Source organism: Brassica napus, chromosome C9 (genome assembly GCF_020379485.1).
Source record: "Brassica napus cultivar Da-Ae chromosome C9, Da-Ae, whole genome shotgun sequence".
NCBI classification, from domain to species: domain Eukaryota; kingdom Viridiplantae; phylum Streptophyta; class Magnoliopsida; order Brassicales; family Brassicaceae; genus Brassica; species Brassica napus.
The window spans coordinates 57,902,316-57,919,849 of record NC_063452.1 but is presented as its reverse complement, the minus strand read 5'-3'; the positions used below and the strand labels follow the sequence as shown (position 1 = coordinate 57,919,849).

The 17,534-nt window shown below is 39.5% G+C and overlaps 2 protein-coding genes across 14 annotated transcripts; both read left to right on the top strand.

Annotated features, from left to right (window-relative positions):
- The first annotated feature begins 2,892 nt into the window (after positions 1-2,892).
- LOC106424718 lies at positions 2,893-5,179 on the top strand. 2 transcript variants are annotated; one of them, XM_013865464.3, is made up of 4 exons: positions 2,893-3,428; positions 3,515-3,624; positions 3,763-3,833; positions 4,541-5,179. In XM_013865464.3, the coding sequence occupies exons 2-4, from the start codon at positions 3,555-3,557 to the stop codon at positions 4,652-4,654; spliced, it is 255 nt and encodes an 84-aa protein (XP_013720918.1). In that variant the 5' UTR covers positions 2,893-3,428; positions 3,515-3,554; the 3' UTR covers positions 4,655-5,179. The 2 variants fall into 2 exon arrangements, with proteins under 2 accessions (XP_013720918.1, XP_048625117.1); XM_048769160.1 differs by having other exon boundaries at positions 2,893-3,624.
- A 1,697-nt stretch (positions 5,180-6,876) lies between these two features.
- On the top strand, positions 6,877-10,498 carry LOC106424771 (KH domain-containing protein HEN4). Of its 12 annotated transcripts, XR_007329037.1 has the most exons (10): positions 6,877-6,977; positions 7,272-7,876; positions 7,954-8,343; positions 8,427-8,684; positions 8,757-9,011; positions 9,096-9,166; positions 9,309-9,382; positions 9,953-10,018; positions 10,125-10,184; positions 10,311-10,498. XR_007329037.1 is itself a non-coding variant. In XM_013865521.3 (8 exons), exons 2-7 carry the CDS (start codon positions 7,301-7,303, stop codon positions 9,355-9,357), a joined length of 1,599 nt encoding a protein of 532 aa, XP_013720975.1. In that variant the 5' UTR covers positions 6,877-6,977; positions 7,272-7,300; the 3' UTR covers positions 9,358-9,382; positions 9,953-10,498. The 12 variants fall into 12 exon arrangements, 7 of the variants coding, with proteins under 7 accessions (XP_013720975.1, XP_022565920.1, XP_013720974.1 ...); XR_001284943.3 differs by having other exon boundaries at positions 10,125-10,498; XR_002661402.2 differs by having other exon boundaries at positions 9,942-10,018; positions 10,125-10,498.
- Positions 10,499-17,534: the final 7,036 nt, after the last annotated feature.

The window sequence follows — 17,534 nt, the reverse complement described above, 5'->3', positions numbered from 1 at the left end:
TGCGCTCCTGCTCAGTAAGTCGACGGTCCTTTGGTTTTCCGCTAAGTCGTCCAACGTCTGTGAAAATGTCTGGAACCGTAACATGATATGTTGCCCGTTCGCCTCTATCATCATGCCGAGCAGGTCTTCTGTTTTTGGTCTGAACTTCTGCTGGAAAGTAGTACTCGGCAAAGTTTGAAGTTTCTTCATTGATCATCTGTGCGACTATAGAACCTTCCACCCTACTTAAATTTTTCACCATCTTCTTCAAATGGAACATATACCGCTCATACAGATACATTCATCTATACTGCACAGGACCACCAAGTTCCAATTCTCTTGCCAGGTGAATAACAAGATGCTCCATAACATCAAAAAATGAGGGAGGAAATATCTTCTCAAGGTTGCACTGAATCACGGCTATGTTAGTCTTCAAATTTTCAATACCTTCAAGAGTCACTGATCTCGTGCATAAATCGCGGAAGAAACCACTTATCCCCGCAATTGCTTCATGAACATTACGTGGTAATAGTTCCTTGAAGGCGAACGGAAGGAGGCGCTGCATCATTACATGGCAATCGTGGCTTTTCAAGCCAGTAAACTTTCCTTCCTTTCTGTCGATACAGTTACGCAAATTTGATGCGTAACCGTCTGGAAATTCCACATCGTTTGAAATCCAATCAAAGAACGCATCTTTTCCTGCTGCATCAAGTCGGTATATGGGAAAAGGAGCCCTACCATTCTCATCAACATGAAGTTCTGAACGAGCACATATATCGACTAAATCCAGTCTTGACTTCAAATTATCCTTTGTTTTACCTTGAACATTAAGGATCGTGTTCATGAGATTGTCAAAAAAGTTCTTCTCAATATGCATGACATCTAAATTATGCCTTAGCAGATGATCCTTCCAGTATGGCAGATCCCAGAAAATACTTTTTTGTGCTAGTTATGTAGTTCTCCAACAGCATCTACCGGAAAACGCTCATGTCCACCGACGTCTGGCGTCCTTTCTGCACCAAAATCTCTTAGTTGTATCTTCAAATCTTTCCCACAAATTTTCGGAGGTGGACTGTCAAACACCCTCTTGTTCTTCGTAAACAAATTCCTACTCCTACGATATGGATGATCAGGTGGTAGGAATCTCCTGTGACAGTCAAACCAACACGTTTTCCTTCCGTGTTTTAGTTGGAAAGCATCAGTGTTATCTTGACAATATGGACATGATAGCCTTCCATGCGTTGTCCATCCAGACAACATACCATATGCTGGAAAATCACTTATTGTCCACATTAGTACTGCCCGCATTTGAAAGTTTTCTTTACACGAAACATCGTATGTTTCAACACCTTGAGCCCATAGTTGTTGCAACTCATATATTAGTGGCTGAAGAAACACATCAAGTGATCTCTTAGGATGCTCTGGTCCGGGAACGAGAATCGAGAGAAACAAAAACTCTCGTCGCAAGCACAAGTTTGGGGGTAGGTAGTATGGTGTAAGAATGACGGGCCATAGAGAATACTGTCTTCCACTCTTGCCAAACGGACTGAAACCATCAGTACATAATCCAAGGTAGACATTTCTTCTCTCATACGCAAAGTCGGGATACTTTGATTGGAAATGCTTCCACGCTTTTGCATCTGAAGGATGTCTGATCTCACCATCTGTTGAGTGCTCCGCATGCCATCTCATTGGTTGCGCTGTGCGTTCAGACAGATACAACCTCTGCAACCTTTCCGTCAAAGGTAAATACCACATCCTTTTATATGGCACTGGAACTCTTCCACTCGTATCTTTATAACGAGGCTTTCCACAAAATTTGCATGTAACCCGCTGTTCATCCGCCCTCCAATAAATCATGCAGTTGTCGCTGCATACATCTATTACCTGATACGATAAACAAAGACCAGCTACGAGTTTCTGAACCTCGTAGTATGAACCAGGAGCTACATTATCCTCGGGTAGAATACCTTTTACAAAATCAACAATCGCATCCACACAATCTTCAGCCAAATTATAATCTGTTTTAATGCCCATCAATCTTGTAGCAGATGATAAAGCTGAATGACCATCTCTGCAACCTTCGTACAATGGTTGCTTTCCAGCATCCAAAATATCATAAAATCTCCTAGCTTCTGCATTGGGTAAATCTTCCCCTCTAAAATGATCATTTACCATCTGCTCAGTACTTACACCATAATCTACATCCGTTCTAATTGGTTCTTCTAATCTAACCGCTGGCTGAGGTTCGCTAGTACTACCATGTTCATAATCAGTTTCCCCATGATGATACCAAATCTTGTAACTTCGTGTAAACCCACTCAAATATAGATGAGTCCAAACATCCCACTCTTTAATAACCTTTCTATTTTTACAATTAGAGAAAAGACATCTTAACATACCTGTTTTTTCTTCCGGTTGTCGGTGAACTAACCCCATGAATTCGGTTATACCTCGTTGGTATTCTTCCGTAAGCAATCTCGTGTTCGGATCCAAATGAGGTCGATCGATCCAAGAACGAAAATAATTTGAAGAAGACATATTTTTTATGAATCAAACTCGTGTGTAAATAGAGTAAGAGGGAGGATGAAGATATGGAGTGAATGAAGAGGAAGAGGAGTGCTTGTATTTATAGTTTAAATCCTGCCGACAGACCGAAGAAATTCCGACGGAATTCCGACGGAAAAGGCTAGTTCGTCGGAATTTCCTCGGAATTTTGTAAAATCCCCCAACGGCTCTCCAACGGCTATAATATTTCCTCGGAATTCATCGGTTTTTTCCGAGGAACCCATTTTTCCTCGGAATTTCCTCGGAATATTCCGACGGATTGATATTTCCTCGGAATTCCATCGGTATATTCCGAGGAAATTCCGAAGAAACCCAATTTTGTGTTTCCTCGGAAATTCTTCGGGATATTCCGAGAATTTTATTTTCCGTCGGAATGTCCGTCAGAATACCGCTGTTTTCTTGTAGTGTTACTTGCCAACCTCTTGGACAATAACCCTAAGTGCCTAACTTAATGAGAAATGGAGTATTTTTTTATCAGAAAATCAGGCATATTTCATATATTTATACAGATTTAATGAAATAGCTGACCAATTAATTACGCGGCAAATAACTTTTTCAAAAAGAAAAACAATAACTTATACAAAAAAGTCACTAATATTCTTTGCTTCTTTGGTAGTGGCAGACATGAGGAGCTCGACTACAGTTCACATCACGTGGAGTCATGGGGGTTACACGTGTAACCACACGTGCGAGTTTGCTTCATAATACTCCTCCGAGGATTAATTAAAGACATAAATAAGTTTTATTAGTTCTTTTATATAATGACCCAGCTATATAAAACAGGGTATAAAACTAAGTATTGTGATCAATCAATCAAATCTTTCTTCATTGGATCTAAAGCTGAAGCAGTTTCCAGGAAAAATGGAAAACCTTAAGTAAAGGTTCCCTTTTCTCTTTATTAAAGTTGTACTTATTATAAATATGAATGGATTAATAACTAACATATTATTAAAATAATACAATACAGTTTACTATAAATAAGATCCTCAGAACTTCGAACAGCAACAATGGGTCAATCTTGTTTCTTCAGAGTTTTCCTTGTTTCCTCTCTTATACTACTTATATTCTTCTCCACTGGTAATCTCCGTTAACTAATGTCATTTTCTTCTTCGTCTTCATCACACTGTTAGAATACTATTAAGTGTATCCTTTTGACGCACATATATACTGTGGTTTGAATTTACGCCTGATAGTGTTTGTTTGTGAATTTTTAAGCCATGGGGAGAAACTTGCGAACTACAAAGTTGTCAGGAGTTCACAGCACTGCTGAGCTATTTCCTTCCAAGGTACTTCATTGTTCCCCACTTCTGTTTAGTTAATTCAATTTATTCTGGTTAAAAAATGTCAAATAGTAAAAAATAACGATTCTTAGGAAGTATGAACTTATACTGGATGTAAAGAAAGAAGAACAAAATTCTCCCAACAAAATATTACGTATGATTTCTTTTCTTGTTAAATGGTATTTGTGATTCATTGTCTTGGTGTACTTTTAAATTTATAACTAATGTAATCAAGAAGCACAAAAAGAAAAACTAATGTAAACAAGATCGAGATGTCTATTAAACATTTTTCGTTGCAACAATATATACAAAAGAGTGCAAGTCAAAAAGATCCGAACGAGACTTCTGAACCATTGGTTTACGTTTTGGACTTGGCTTTTGTATTCCAGTTTTGCTCCAAATTTAATTATGGTAAAACACACCTTTTTTTTTAACTTGTGGTAAACACACACGTGCTTTCATGATGAGTTGTTTCATGGAGATCACTGTTGAGATGAAAAGGTTAACATATCGAGACATATAATATAAGTAGTCCAGTATAATTTTTCGAGAACGTCAGATCTAATTTCATGTCAGTTACCTCAACTCGAAATAGTCAATAAAAAGGATTTTTAATTATATTTCATTAATAAACAGTTAAAACACACATATATATATATATTATATTTAGGTATATATGTTGCACTAATTAATAGTTTAAGTGAAAAATACAGGATGGCATTGTGCGGAATATGATTGAGCTGATGGACTACACGCCGCCGGAGTCCAACACCAATTGGAGTGGTTTCGTCGCCACTCCTCCTCCCCAATCTCCTCCACTTCCATAATTTGTCCAAACAAAGAAAAAAAAAACTCTCTTTTCAGGTTTACTTTTCGCAAGCAAAGAAAAAAAAAACTATTTTCAGGTTTAGTTTTCGAAAACCAAAGTTTGATGTTTGAGTATTTTGGCAATAAATAACGGTATGTAATATTTTAAGCTTTACTCTCTCAGTTGTGGAAATTATGAGTTCAAAGTGTAACATAAATTGGTTGGTGGACGCATGAAATATGCCAATTGAAAATATATATTTCGGCGTATCAATTGTTGTTCTCTTAATTACTTTTTGCACTTGAAATATATGTCAACGTTTCAAGATTTATATACCGTTTTAAGTAACAACCACTTCAGACACATGATGTTGGTGGTCGAGGCATCGTTTCCCGTTGGAAAAAGAAATAGGCTTTGCGGGCTGGATCCGGGTCGGAGTTTCAATCACCGGTTGTTGCGAATCCAAGTCAGATACTGTAGTAGCTGTAGTAGTTATTACATCCATGACTTCAAAATATAATGTTACTATCAACTGGTTACTATCGTTTAGTGCTATTTCTCAACCATAGTAACTTATAACTGTTTCACCATTTACTATATAAAATATGTATGGTTTTGTGTCACTACTGATAAAACAAAAAAAAACTTATCAGCCTTTGAAGATTATGGTCTAAGCAGTGCCGACCCAACACTTTTAAATATCGTAAGCAAACTTTTAACAACATATTTTTATATTTTTTCCTAATATTATATATATATATTTATATAATTTAAAATCAAAAATTTTAAACTAATTCAACTCCATTAATAATTATAAAGATAATTTTATGAATTCAATTGTATAGCAATATTTATTAATATTGTCACGAACATTTTGACTATAACAATCATACTTTACTAAAATCAATTGTTAATACAAAATCTCACATTAAAAAATAATATTTATTTGTATTTTATCAGTTTTTACTTATATTTTTATTAATTTTTACTTATACTTTTATATAATTTTGTTAAAATTTATATGTAAACATAATTTGTATTTATTTGATAATAATAATAATATTCATAAATACATTAACATTGTTAGTACAACTTTTATTAACAAATATATTATACTCTTCCGTATTATATATCCTCTTTTTTTGTCACAACCGTATTATATATCCTAAGCGAGAAAATTTGTGGTTTATCCTCTGGACCGGCTTCAGGACTTTGCAACAACTTTTTTTTTTTTTGTTATCTATGAATTGCATTTAACGAAAGTTGAGGTACAATTTGTTACAAACCTCGATAAAAGAAAAAACTTCCTTCCCATCCTACTTGACAACCTTTTGAACTTTAGTATACCCACAAAAAATTATACGAGACTAAAAAGGCATACCAAAAAGTCATGAACACAACAATGAAGAACCATAACTAAGAAGAGGGCAAGTGATTCTCATCAATCCACCAGAAAATGTCAAGCTGCACACAGACAACAATCCAACATTTGGTTTCCAAAGAACCTGAATAAGCACGGGTTGAGACCATAAGAACATAACAGAGACCACAATCCAATATAAGCCAAAACCACAATCTCACAGGAACCAAATCTGACAGAAACCAACGCCAGACTGAAGTAGACATGGAGCCAAAATCACAAACACCACATCTGAAACGAGCCGCCAGCAATCAAGAGAGACCAAGGCACAAGGTCTAACCTTGAAACACGAAGAGGGGGCAATAACTAAAAGGACAGCTCATACAGGCGGACCTTCGTGTTCCCATACTCCACCATCTACAAGCAAAAAGATGGTCACGTCCTCGCAAGAGATGAGCTACAAATCGAAACCACTGCTTCGTCTTAATACTTCACTCTGCAAACCAATCACAGAGAAGAAGCAAGTAGATGGCTCCACAGCGGTATACCATCCAAAAGTCAAACCCCAACCACAAGACCTTGACTAACATGAAACAACAACTGCTCAAAGAGACATGAAGAAGCAGAGGTTTCCAGGAACAGAACAGCATCGCCTACCGAGCCAAACGAGCACGAAATACACCAATCCCGGACTACAAAGTCTTTCCATCTAATAACCCGTCAGAAAAGGCTCCTACTGCTACTAGTGATTGCAACATGTAAACAGCCTTTTACATTAAAGGTCCAAATAAGATGAGCGATGATAAAAAGGAGGGGGCAATAATGGCAATAGTTAAAACATTGGGGGCGTATTAGTAAAATCCGAAATCATAAACACTTCCCTAACTGAAATATAGTGCGAAACAACCAACCAAACCGATTAAAGTCCGCGCGAACCCTAACCCCCAAAATCCGAAGAATCGATTCGTCAGCAGAATCAAAGGTTCCTACTTTCCGCTCGGAGCTCGTAATCGGAATCTGAATCTCTAATCTTTTTCACCTATTGGGCTCCTTCTCCACCTGTTGTTCTCCGTTTGAGAGACTAGACTACTAGAGTCCCGAGTTCAAATTTGATTTGTTTGTTGAGTCTTGTGCGATAAAACTGTTTGATTATGAATACGTGTTAGATAAATAGATGACAAAGTTGCATACTTGCATGTTTGTTTGAATGGTTGTGAAGTGCTACATTGCTATGGATTCAAAGTTCTCATTATTTGATTTATATTGTGATTGAAAGGTACAGACTTTCCCTTTTGTCTTTGAACAATGTCACCGGAGCATAGAGATACACATTGGAAGAGGTCTCGTCCCCAATCTGACGACGATGACAACGGTGAAAACAAAAGGAGACATCGTGGCTGCGGTGACGACAGAGACTCTCCTGCGATTGACACTGTGTTCCGTTACCTCTGCCCTGTTAAAAAAATTGGGAGTGTCATTGGGAGAGGAGGAGACATCGTGAAGCAGCTGAGGATGGAGACTAAGGCGAAGATTAAGATAGGAGAGGCTGTTCCAGGGTGTGATGAGCGCGTGGTTACGATCTTTAGCGCTAGTGATGCGACCAATGATGGTGGAGATGGAGAGAGAGTTCTTTTTTCTCCTGCGCAGGATGCTTTGTTCAGGGTTCATGATAGAGTAGTAGCTGCGGATGGTGGAGATGGATCTGATGGAGAGAGGAATGTTACAGCCAAGATGCTTGTTCCTTCGGATCAGATTGGGTGTGTGCTTGGGAGAGGTGGACAAGTTGTTCAGAACATTCGGAGTGAGACTGGTGCTCACATTCGTATAATCAAGGACAGGAACATGCCTCTTTGTGCCCTGAGTTCAGATGAGCTTATTCAAGTATGTGTGTTTATACTTTTGATTGCCTTTTCTCATGTGTCTGTCTCTATATAATGTCTTTCTCTTTTTTTTTTTAGATATCTGGAGAAGTGCTGATTGTTAAGAAGGCTCTGCATCAGATTGCTTCCCGCCTCCATGAGAATCCTTCACGCACTCAGAACCTTCTTTCCTCTGCTCCTCCACTCATGAGCCATTCCGGTGGTCCTCGAATTGTGGGGATAGCCCCGCTGATGGATCCATATGCGAGAGATTTGTCACGCCCTTTATACCAAACTCTTAGAAACGAACCACCGGCGGCTACAGATTTTTATATCCGGCTAGTCTCGCCGGCTGATAATATTGCAGGTGTTATTGGTAAAGGCGGTGCTCTGATCAATCAGCTTCGACAGGAAACGAGAGCGACCATTAAAGTTGATAGCGCTAGAACCGATGGAAACGATTGTTTGATAACTATATCAGCAAGAGAGGTTTTGACCTTTTTTTTTTCTTTTAGGTAAGAATAGTTTGTTCTAGTTTTGGTTCCTTGAACTGTGTCTTAAATCTGTTTCAGGTTTTCGATGATACTTATTCCCCAACCATCGAAGCAGCTATGAGGCTGCAGTCAAAATGCAGCGACAAGGTGGAGAGAGACTCTGGACTTGTTTCGTTCACGACTCGCCTTCTTGTGCCGAGTTCTAGGATTGGTTGTCTTCTTGGTAAAGGAGGAGCTATCATCACCGAGATGAGGAGAATGACCAAAGCTAACATCCGCGTACTAGGGAAGGATAATCTTCCTAAAGTTGCATCTGAAGATGATGAGATGGTTCAGGTAAAAATTCACAATAGCATAGCTCCACTCCTCTAATTGCTTCTAACAGCAGAAGCAATTTTGATATTTCAGATTTCTGGAGAACTTGATGTTGCCAAGGATGCTCTCATACAAATTACATCAAGACTAAGAGCCAATGTGTTTGACCGGGACGGTTCTGTTTCTACACTCATGCCGGTCTTGCCTTATGTTCCTGTTGCGCTAGATGCTGGTGATAGATTGGACTATGATAGGAGAGATAGCAGAAGAGCTGAACGCCCGAATCATTATCCTGGTGGTTATGGCTCAAGTGGCTTGTCTGAAGGTTATTCGCGTTATGGTGCACCAGTATGTCTGTTTAAAGATTCCATTACATGTTGTTTTTCAACAAATCAGTTCTCTGTGAATGACTCTTTGGACGTGTTTTTGTAGGTTGGTGGTAGTAGTAGTACTCAATATGGAGTGTATGGAGGTTATGCATCTGGACGCAGTGGCAGTTCTGGGTGAGATTATTTATTTATGACATTTATTATATTTAGTACTTTAGCGTTTAGAACTTTGGTTATCAAGTGTTTCTAATGTCGATGCACTGCACAGACATTTGTTTTTCATTTGCCTAACAACTTCTTGTGGTTTCGTCATCAGGTTATCCAGCTATTCCTCTAGCCTTCGACGCAGAAACTATGATTATTAGAAGCTATTAGTGGGTGATTAAAAAGGTAAGATTACGATATGATTTGTTTAAGTCGTTTTAAACTTAGTTTACCTATCCAGGTTAGCCCCCAAGTTCATGAGATAGTCTGATGTGATCTGTCCCGGTGTTAGATTCTGATACACTGCTTGTTTCCCTTTGTGACCTTTTTCCCCGTCCCAATAAAAACAGTGTGAGTTCCTGAAGCCTGAAGCCGACCTCACAGCCCACAGCTGAAGCCTTTTCAACCAAACAAGATGACAAAGCTGAAACCACCTAATTGTACCTAGGAGAACCATTATATATGGATGGGATATTTAAGTTTGTTTTCATTGTCCACTTGTGACCAAAATACTGCCAAGTTCCTACCCAGTTAAACCATATCTAGTTGCATGTAATATCTTTCAGTTTGCCTTGTCTTTCCTCGGATCACAATCAGAAACCTTTAGTTTGGTTGTGCGTAGTTCCATTTTTATGAAATTATATAACTTATGTTCGACCCTCTCGTTTTACAGCATGCTTAAGCATCTATCTGACATGTTATCGCCAATCATTACCTTATAATCAATCTTTCAGAGTATTTAAAGATCATATGCAGGTAAAAAAAACACTTGGGCGATGAGTGAGAATATATCACAGTTCTCGCTAAGACGACGTTGTTCAGGTAAATAAACCACTTGGAAATCAATCTATGTTCATGTCCCTTTTGGTCCACATGAAAAGGTATATGCATTGCTTCTTCTCTTTCTCTCTGTTATTTCCTTGCACAGTATGCTTCTCGGCAGCAGTCAAGTACATGTTGCTATTTCTGGAAGATTCTTGTCGTTTGTGTAAGTAGAAAGACTTATCAAATCAATGGTTGATAAAATACGTCAAATCTTGCCTAGGCTTCTCTCAGAGATGATGCAAAAGTCTGGCTATGAAATTGATTTTGAGACTCATTGGTCTTTGATTAGTAACATGAGCTCTTGTAAGGAGAAGGAGACAAGACATCTGGTCAAGGATTCTTGCCTAGGCTTCTCTCTGGGAATGGGGATAACTTTTAAATGTAAAAAATTCGTGTCCTTCTTATGTAATTTTACGATCATGTAGAGACAGACGTATTATTCTTGTCAAGTTATGCGTTATTTGACGTATTATATCACTGTTAAGTATAATCAACTAATAAGCCAACTCAAAAGCGTGAAAATCATATCTTCAAAATTCAACACATTTTTGTAAATATTTTTATTTGGGTTTGGTGTCCTGCTTCAGTTTGATATAATTGTTCTGATGATTATAAATGTATATTTTGATATCTTTTTTTACTAATCAAAGTATGTGTTTGCCACAACCATCTGAGTTTCAACATCTCCCATCATTTGGGGGTTTGTTAAATCATATTCTAATGGAGACATTATTCTAGCTTATCACTCCGCATCAAGTAATAATGTTTAACTACTCCACATGTATCCTCCCTTCAACAAGAAAAGCTTTTTTTTTTAGTTGAGATCAAGATTTTTATACAAAAATGGACAGAGTTTATGTTGTCCAAGTTTGGAAACACTTTAATGGTTTGGTGGATTAGGAAGGTTGAATGCTGTTGTAAGTGGTTACCTTATCTTGTCTCTACCTCTGGCCTTTGTACACATCGTCAAGAGCAAGACTCAGAACAGTAGAGTTCTTCTTATCATCCTTGATGTGGTAAGCGATCATGAAACCGAACTTTGTCCTGCTCTACAAGCATGTTCGGTTTAATCTAGAAAGTTTAATCTAGAAAGTAGAGAGAGAGATAGAGTAAATAAGGAGAATCTTATTTGCTTGATTAATTTGATTATGGGAACATCCCATATATATAGGGGTTACAAGTATGACAAATGGTAGATGAAATATGATAAACTAATAATCCATTGTCTTGAGACTTTAACCCACCATACATGCTTGTCCCTTGTAATGGCATCTCCATTGTCTTGAGACCTTAACCCACCATGCATGCTTGTCCCTTGTAGTGGCATCTCCATTGTCTTGAGACCTTAACCAACCATGCATGCTTGTCCCTTGTAGTGGTATCTCCATTGTCTTGAGACCTTAACCAACCATCTTGTTTCTTATTGCTTCATCTTCACACTCCCCCTCAAGCTTGACCATAGGGACTGGTCAAACTTGGAAACCATGAAGCATTCCCTCATTAAAACCTTTAGCTTGGAAAAACCTCATGGGATAAAAACCAAGCCAAGGAAAAAGAGTAGAACACTTCATGGCTAAGAGGATTAGTGTGATGAAAAATCTACGAGTCCTAACTTGGAATGTATGAACTCGCAAACCTTGGTGCTTGCAGCCTTGGTAAAGATGTCAGCTAGTTGATCCTCACTTCTTGTGTAGCAGGGTAAGATGATCCTTTGTTCCACTGCTTGCCTAACTTTATGACAATCCACCTCAATGTGTTTAGTCCTCTCATGGAACACACTGTTGGAAGCTATGTGTATTGCTGCTTGATTATCACAATGCATGGTGATTGGAGTTGATGTCTCTATACCCAAGTCTCGAAGTAGGTTTCTGATCCAAATCAACTCACTAGTGAGCTTCCTCATTGCCCTATATTCAGCTTCATCACTTGAGCATGACACTATCTTCTGTTTCTTGCTCTTCCAAGTGACAAGATTGCCTCCAATAAATGTACAATAGCCGGTAGTGGATCTCATATCCACTCTGTCTCCTGCCCAATCAGCATCACAATACCCAACTATCTCTGTATTTTTGTTGCATCCCATCCACACTCCTTGCCCTGGCGCCTCTCTTAGGTATCTTAGGATCCTTTCAACCATGTTCCAATGGTGTATCTTGGGAGCTTGCATATTCTGGCTTACTTGGTTAACTGCAAAGCATACATCAGGCCTGGTGATGGTGAGGTATATCAGCTTTCCTACAATTCTTCTATAGTGTTTAACGTCAGTATAGGGCTTGTCTTCAATCTCCCCCTCACGCAGAACCTTATACCCATCTTCTAGTGGAGTCTTGGCTACTTTCGCTCCAAGATTTCCTGCCTCATTCAAAAGATCAAGTGTGTACTTCCTTTGAGATAAGAAAAGCCCCTCTTTAGAGCGGCATATTTCTATCCCTAGAAAGTACTTTAGCTCACCCAAATCTTTAATATCAAAAGTAGACTTAAGAAAGACTTTGGTTGAGATAATACCTTTCTTGTCACTTCCTGTGATGATAATATCATCTACATAAATAAGAATCACCACAATTCCTTGCTTGCTTGTGAGTGTGAAGAGTGTATGATCAGCTTCTGACTTTACAAACCCTCTTCCATTGAGAGTTGTACTCAGTTTGTGGTACCAAGCCCTTGGTGACTGTTTTAACCCATATATTGCTTTCTTCAACCTTAGGACATTCCCTGGCTTGACCATGTCTTCCATACCCGGAGGTGGCCTCATGTAAACCTCATCCTCCAGCTCTCCTTGAAGAAAAGCATTCTTGACATCCATCTGCCATAAATCCCATTCCAAGTTCATTGCCAATGAGAGTAGAATTCTTATGGTGTGGAGTTTAGCTACTGGTGCAAATGTATCCAAATAGTCTTCTCCATAGACTTGGGTGTATCCTCTTGCAACTAGCCTTGTTTTCTTTCTTTCTGGTTTCCCATTGGCAAGGTACTTGATGGTGAAGAGTAGACGGCTTGTAACAGCTTTCTTTCCTTTGGGGAGCTCAGTTTCATACCAAGTATCATTCTTGATCATGGCACCAACTTCATCCCCAACTGACGCTCTCCACTCTTCATGCTTCATGGCTTCTTCATAAGTCTTTGGTACATACTCTTGATCTAGGTTGCTGATGAAGACTACATGCTCTTCAGATAGTCTCGCAAAAGAACATGTTGCTTGGATAGGATGAGCTACTGCATTGTTGTTGAAGTATACTTTGGTGTCCATCCACTGAGATGGTTTCTTCACCCTTGTACTCCTCCTTAATGGTTGAACTTCTTGTTGCATTCCATCTTGATCATTAACAACTTCTTCTTGGATAGCTTCTTCTTGGATAGCTTCCTCGTGGATAGCTTCGTCATGGATATCTTCTTCAGGGATAGCTTCCTCATGGATAACTTGCAAATTAGGTTGGTTTCCCCCCTCATGATCAGGATGGACTGCTTCTTCAATTGATGTAGCTTCATCCACAACTGGAGGTATATGTGAAGTGCTCGGTACGCCACTTGTTTGAGGCTGGCTGATGCCTAGGTTTTCCAGAATGATTCTCAAGTTGTTTGCCCTATCTGGAGATTCTTGTGAGAGATCCTGAAGGCTTTCCCAACTCTTCTCATCATAGTATCCCTTTGATTCCACAAACTTAACATCCCTTGAGACCATAACTCTTCTTGATTCAGGTATGTAGCACTTGTACCCCTTCTGCGCATGAGTATATCCTATGAACATGCCTTTGACACTCTTGGCTTCAAGCTTGTTTCTCTGTTCCCCTGGTATCAAGACATAGCACACACACCCAAAAACACGCAAGTGATCAATTGGAGGTTTTATTTTGTTTAATACCTGAAAGGGAGAGATATCTTGGAGGACTTTGGTGGGGATCCTGTTGATCAAATAACATGCTGAGACCACAGCATCTCCCCAGAACCTCTTTGGAACATTGGTATGGAACATCATGCTCCTTGCAACCTCCATAAGATGGCGATTCTTCCTTTCAGCAACTCCATTTTGTTGTGGTGTGTATGGGCAACTTGTTTGATGGATTATGCCATGTTTTGCTAAGTGATGTTTGAAAGCAGTGCTTGTATATTCTCCGCCATTATCAGACCTAAAAATTTTGATCTTGGAATTGAAATGGTTAGATACATAGTTTTGGAAGTTAATAAAAGCTTCTAAAACTCTATCTTTAGTTTGAATCAAGGTGAGCCATGTATATTTTGATTTTTCATCTATGAATGTAACAAAATATTTATGGTTCTCCCTAGACATACAAGGTGCTGTCCAAACATCAGAGTGCACAAGATCAAAGCAATTTTCATAAATAGTCTTAGAATTAGGGAAAACAGATCTCTGATGTTTACCAAGAATACAAGCCTCACAACTTCCACTCTTTAAAGATAGATTAGGTAACATCAGTCCTAAGGCACGATAATGAGGATGACCTAATCTAGCATGCCATAAAACATCACTAGCTAACACTAAAGCAGAATTGAAAGCACAAGATAAATTTGAAAGCTTGGTGTTTTCAAGCAAGTAAAGCTCTCCCTTGCTCACACCCTTTCCCAGCATCTTCCTGGTCTTAATATCCTGAAAGCACACATCATTAGGACTGAAAATAACATTGCAATTTAGATCATTGGTTGCTCTCTTAACAGATAATAAGTTGGATGTGAAAGTAGGCATATAAAAAGCTTGAGACTCCTTATCAAACAGTTTCAAGTTTCCTACTCCTTCAATTGGAATTCTATCACCATTAGCAATCACTACACTCCCTAGAGCAGGTTTAACATCACTAATCAGTCTAGCATCCCTAATCATATGATGAGAAGCTCCTGAATCGATGATCAAAGGTCTAGTAGTATGTGAAGCACTGTGAATAGAATTTAAAGCATTGACACTGATGTTACCAGAGTTTGCATTGATAGCCTTGATAAGGGCTTCAATGTCTGACTTGCGGATGAAGGCATCATCAGGGGATGACTTGGACATGGCATGGGATGTTGATCCACCAGTGTGGGTGGTTGAGATCATAGCTCTTCCATCTTCTCCTATGCGCATGGAGCCTGGTATTGTGGTTTCATGAGCTATTGCTTCATGTGCTGTGGCCTGGTTGTATCTGTTGGTTGAAGCAGGTCTGAGGTGAGGATGGAGGATCCAACAATTGGTTTTGGAGTGGCCTAGATTCTTGCAGTGCTCACAAGTCACAGACTTGTCTCCTCCTCTTCTTGGTTTGAAGTGTGCTTTGTTGACTGAAGCACACTCCATCTTCTCAGCTTTGTTTGCCATAGACAGTTCCCCTTTTCCACCAAAGAGACCATCTGAGCCTAGCTCCTTCCGAAGTTGAGCACACACATCATCATAGCTTGGAAGCTCTTTAGCTCTCAATATGTGTTTAAGTACATCATTGAAGCTTGGGTTGAGTGTGAGAAGCAATCCAAAGACCTTGTCTTACTCACGCCTCTCTTCTAGTGTACTAGGATCAGTGGTACTTGGTCTCAGCATCTCAAGTTCAGACCACAGCTGGCTGTACTTCCCAAGGTGCTTGGTGAAGTCCATCTCCTCTTGCTGTAAGTTGTTGATTGCCCTCTTAACCTCAAAAATTCTGGTGAGGTTTGAAGTGTTGCCATATACCTTGTGTAAGGTATCCCATAGCTTCTTTGCAGTCTCACAATGTGAGTAAGACTCCATGATAGGAGTATCAAGTGAGCCTTGCAAGATAGACAGCACCATGAGATCCTCCTGACCCCATTTGCCTTCATCTACCACTACAACCTCCTTGCCATCTTCTCCTTGGGTGATTTGTCTTGGGGTCTCACTTGTGGTGATGTGCTCCCATAGACCTCTTCCTCCAAGAGCTGTCCTGGTCAATCTCGACCAGGTAATGTAGTTAGGACCTTTTAGGATGACTGGAATCCTAACTAGCTTGTGCTGCTCCATCTTTGCTTGCTATTTTCCAGCGGGTAAAAAATAAAAAATTCGCCAAGAAGAAATTTGAATTTCTGAGGCTAGGCAAGAGAGAAAACAAGGGAAGCCAAGATATGTTCTCTAGAAATGAAGAAAGTAAACCAAACAAGTGAAAGAGTAAGGTGAATAGAGTAAATTTGCGGAAGCAGTTTGGTATTCAAGAGCTTGGATGCTCTGATACCATGTAGTGGCATGCTTGGTGGGTTAAGGTCTCAAGACAAGCATGCATGGTGGGTTAAGGTCTCAAGACAATGGAGATGCCACTACAAGGGACAAGCATGTATGGTGGGTTAAAGTCTCAAGACAATGGATTATTAGTTTATCATATTTCATCTACCATTTGCCATACTTGTAACCCCTATATATATGGGATGTTCCCATAAGCAAATCAATCAAGCAAATAAGATTCTCCTTATTTACTCTATCTCTCTCTACTTTCTAGATTAAACATCTCTCTCTCTCTTGTTCTTCACTATGTTCTTCAATTTCTAACATGGTATCAGAGCATCCAAGCTCTTGAATACCAAACTGCTTCCGCAAATTTACTCTATTCACCTTACTCTTTCACTTGTTTGGTTTACTTTCTTCATTTCTAGAGAACATATCTTGGCTTCCCTTGTTTTCTCTCTTGCCTAGCCTCAGAAATTCAAATTTCTTCTTGGCGAATTTTTTATTTTTTACCCGCTGGACAATAGCAAGCAAAGATGGAGCAGCACAAGCTAGTTAGGATTCCAGTCATCCTAAAAGGTCCTAACTACATTACCTGGTCGAGATTGACCAGGACAGCTCTTGGAGGAAGAGGTCTATGGGAGCACATCACCACAAGTGAGACCCCAAGACAAATCACCCAAGGAGAAGATGGCAAGGAGGTTGTAGTGGTAGATGAAGGCAAATGGGGTCAGGAGGATCTCATGGTGCTGTCTATCTTGCAAGGCTCACTTGATACTCCTATCATGGAGTCTTACTCACATTGTGAGACTGCAAAGAAGCTATGGGATACCTTACACAAGGTATATGGCAACACTTCAAACCTCACCAGAATTTTTGAGGTTAAGAGGGCAATCAACAACTTACAGCAAGAGGAGATGGACTTCACCAAGCACCTTGGGAAGTACAGCCAGCTGTGGTCTGAACTTGAGATGCTGAGACCAAGTACCACTGATCCTAGTACACTAGAAGAGAGGCGTGAGCAAGACAAGGTCTTTGGATTGCTTCTCACACTCAACCCAAGCTTCAATGATGTACTTAAACACATATTGAGAGCTAAAGAGCTTCCAAGCTATGATGATGTGTGTGCTCAACTTCGGAAGGAGCTAGGCTCAGATGGTCTCTTTGGTGGAAAAGGGGAACTGTCTATGGCAAACAAAGCTGAGAAGATGGAGAGTGCTTCAGTCAACAAAGCACACTTCAAACCAAGAAGAGGAGGAGACAAGTCTGTGACTTGTGAGCACTGCAAGAATCTAGGCCACTCCAAAACCAATTGTTGGATCCTCCATCCTCACCTCAGACCTGCTTCAACCAACAGATACAACC

Bases quoted from the DNA above. Each gene is read 5' to 3' on its own strand.
- LOC106424771 (XM_013865521.3), top strand. From the start codon at position 7,301: ATGTCACCGGAGCATAGAGATACACATTGGAAGAGGTCTCGTCCCCAA. The intron at 8,344-8,426 runs GTTTTGACCTTT...AATCTGTTTCAG, and splicing joins TAACTATATCAGCAAGAGAG to GTTTTCGATGATACTTATTC. The intron at 8,685-8,756 runs GTAAAAATTCAC...TTGATATTTCAG, and splicing joins AAGATGATGAGATGGTTCAG to ATTTCTGGAGAACTTGATGT.
- LOC106424718 (XM_013865464.3), top strand. From the start codon at position 3,555: ATGGGTCAATCTTGTTTCTTCAGAGTTTTCCTTGTTTCCTCTCTTATA. The intron at 3,625-3,762 runs GTAATCTCCGTT...TGAATTTTTAAG, and splicing joins ACTTATATTCTTCTCCACTG to CCATGGGGAGAAACTTGCGA. The intron at 3,834-4,540 runs GTACTTCATTGT...TGAAAAATACAG, and splicing joins CTGAGCTATTTCCTTCCAAG to GATGGCATTGTGCGGAATAT.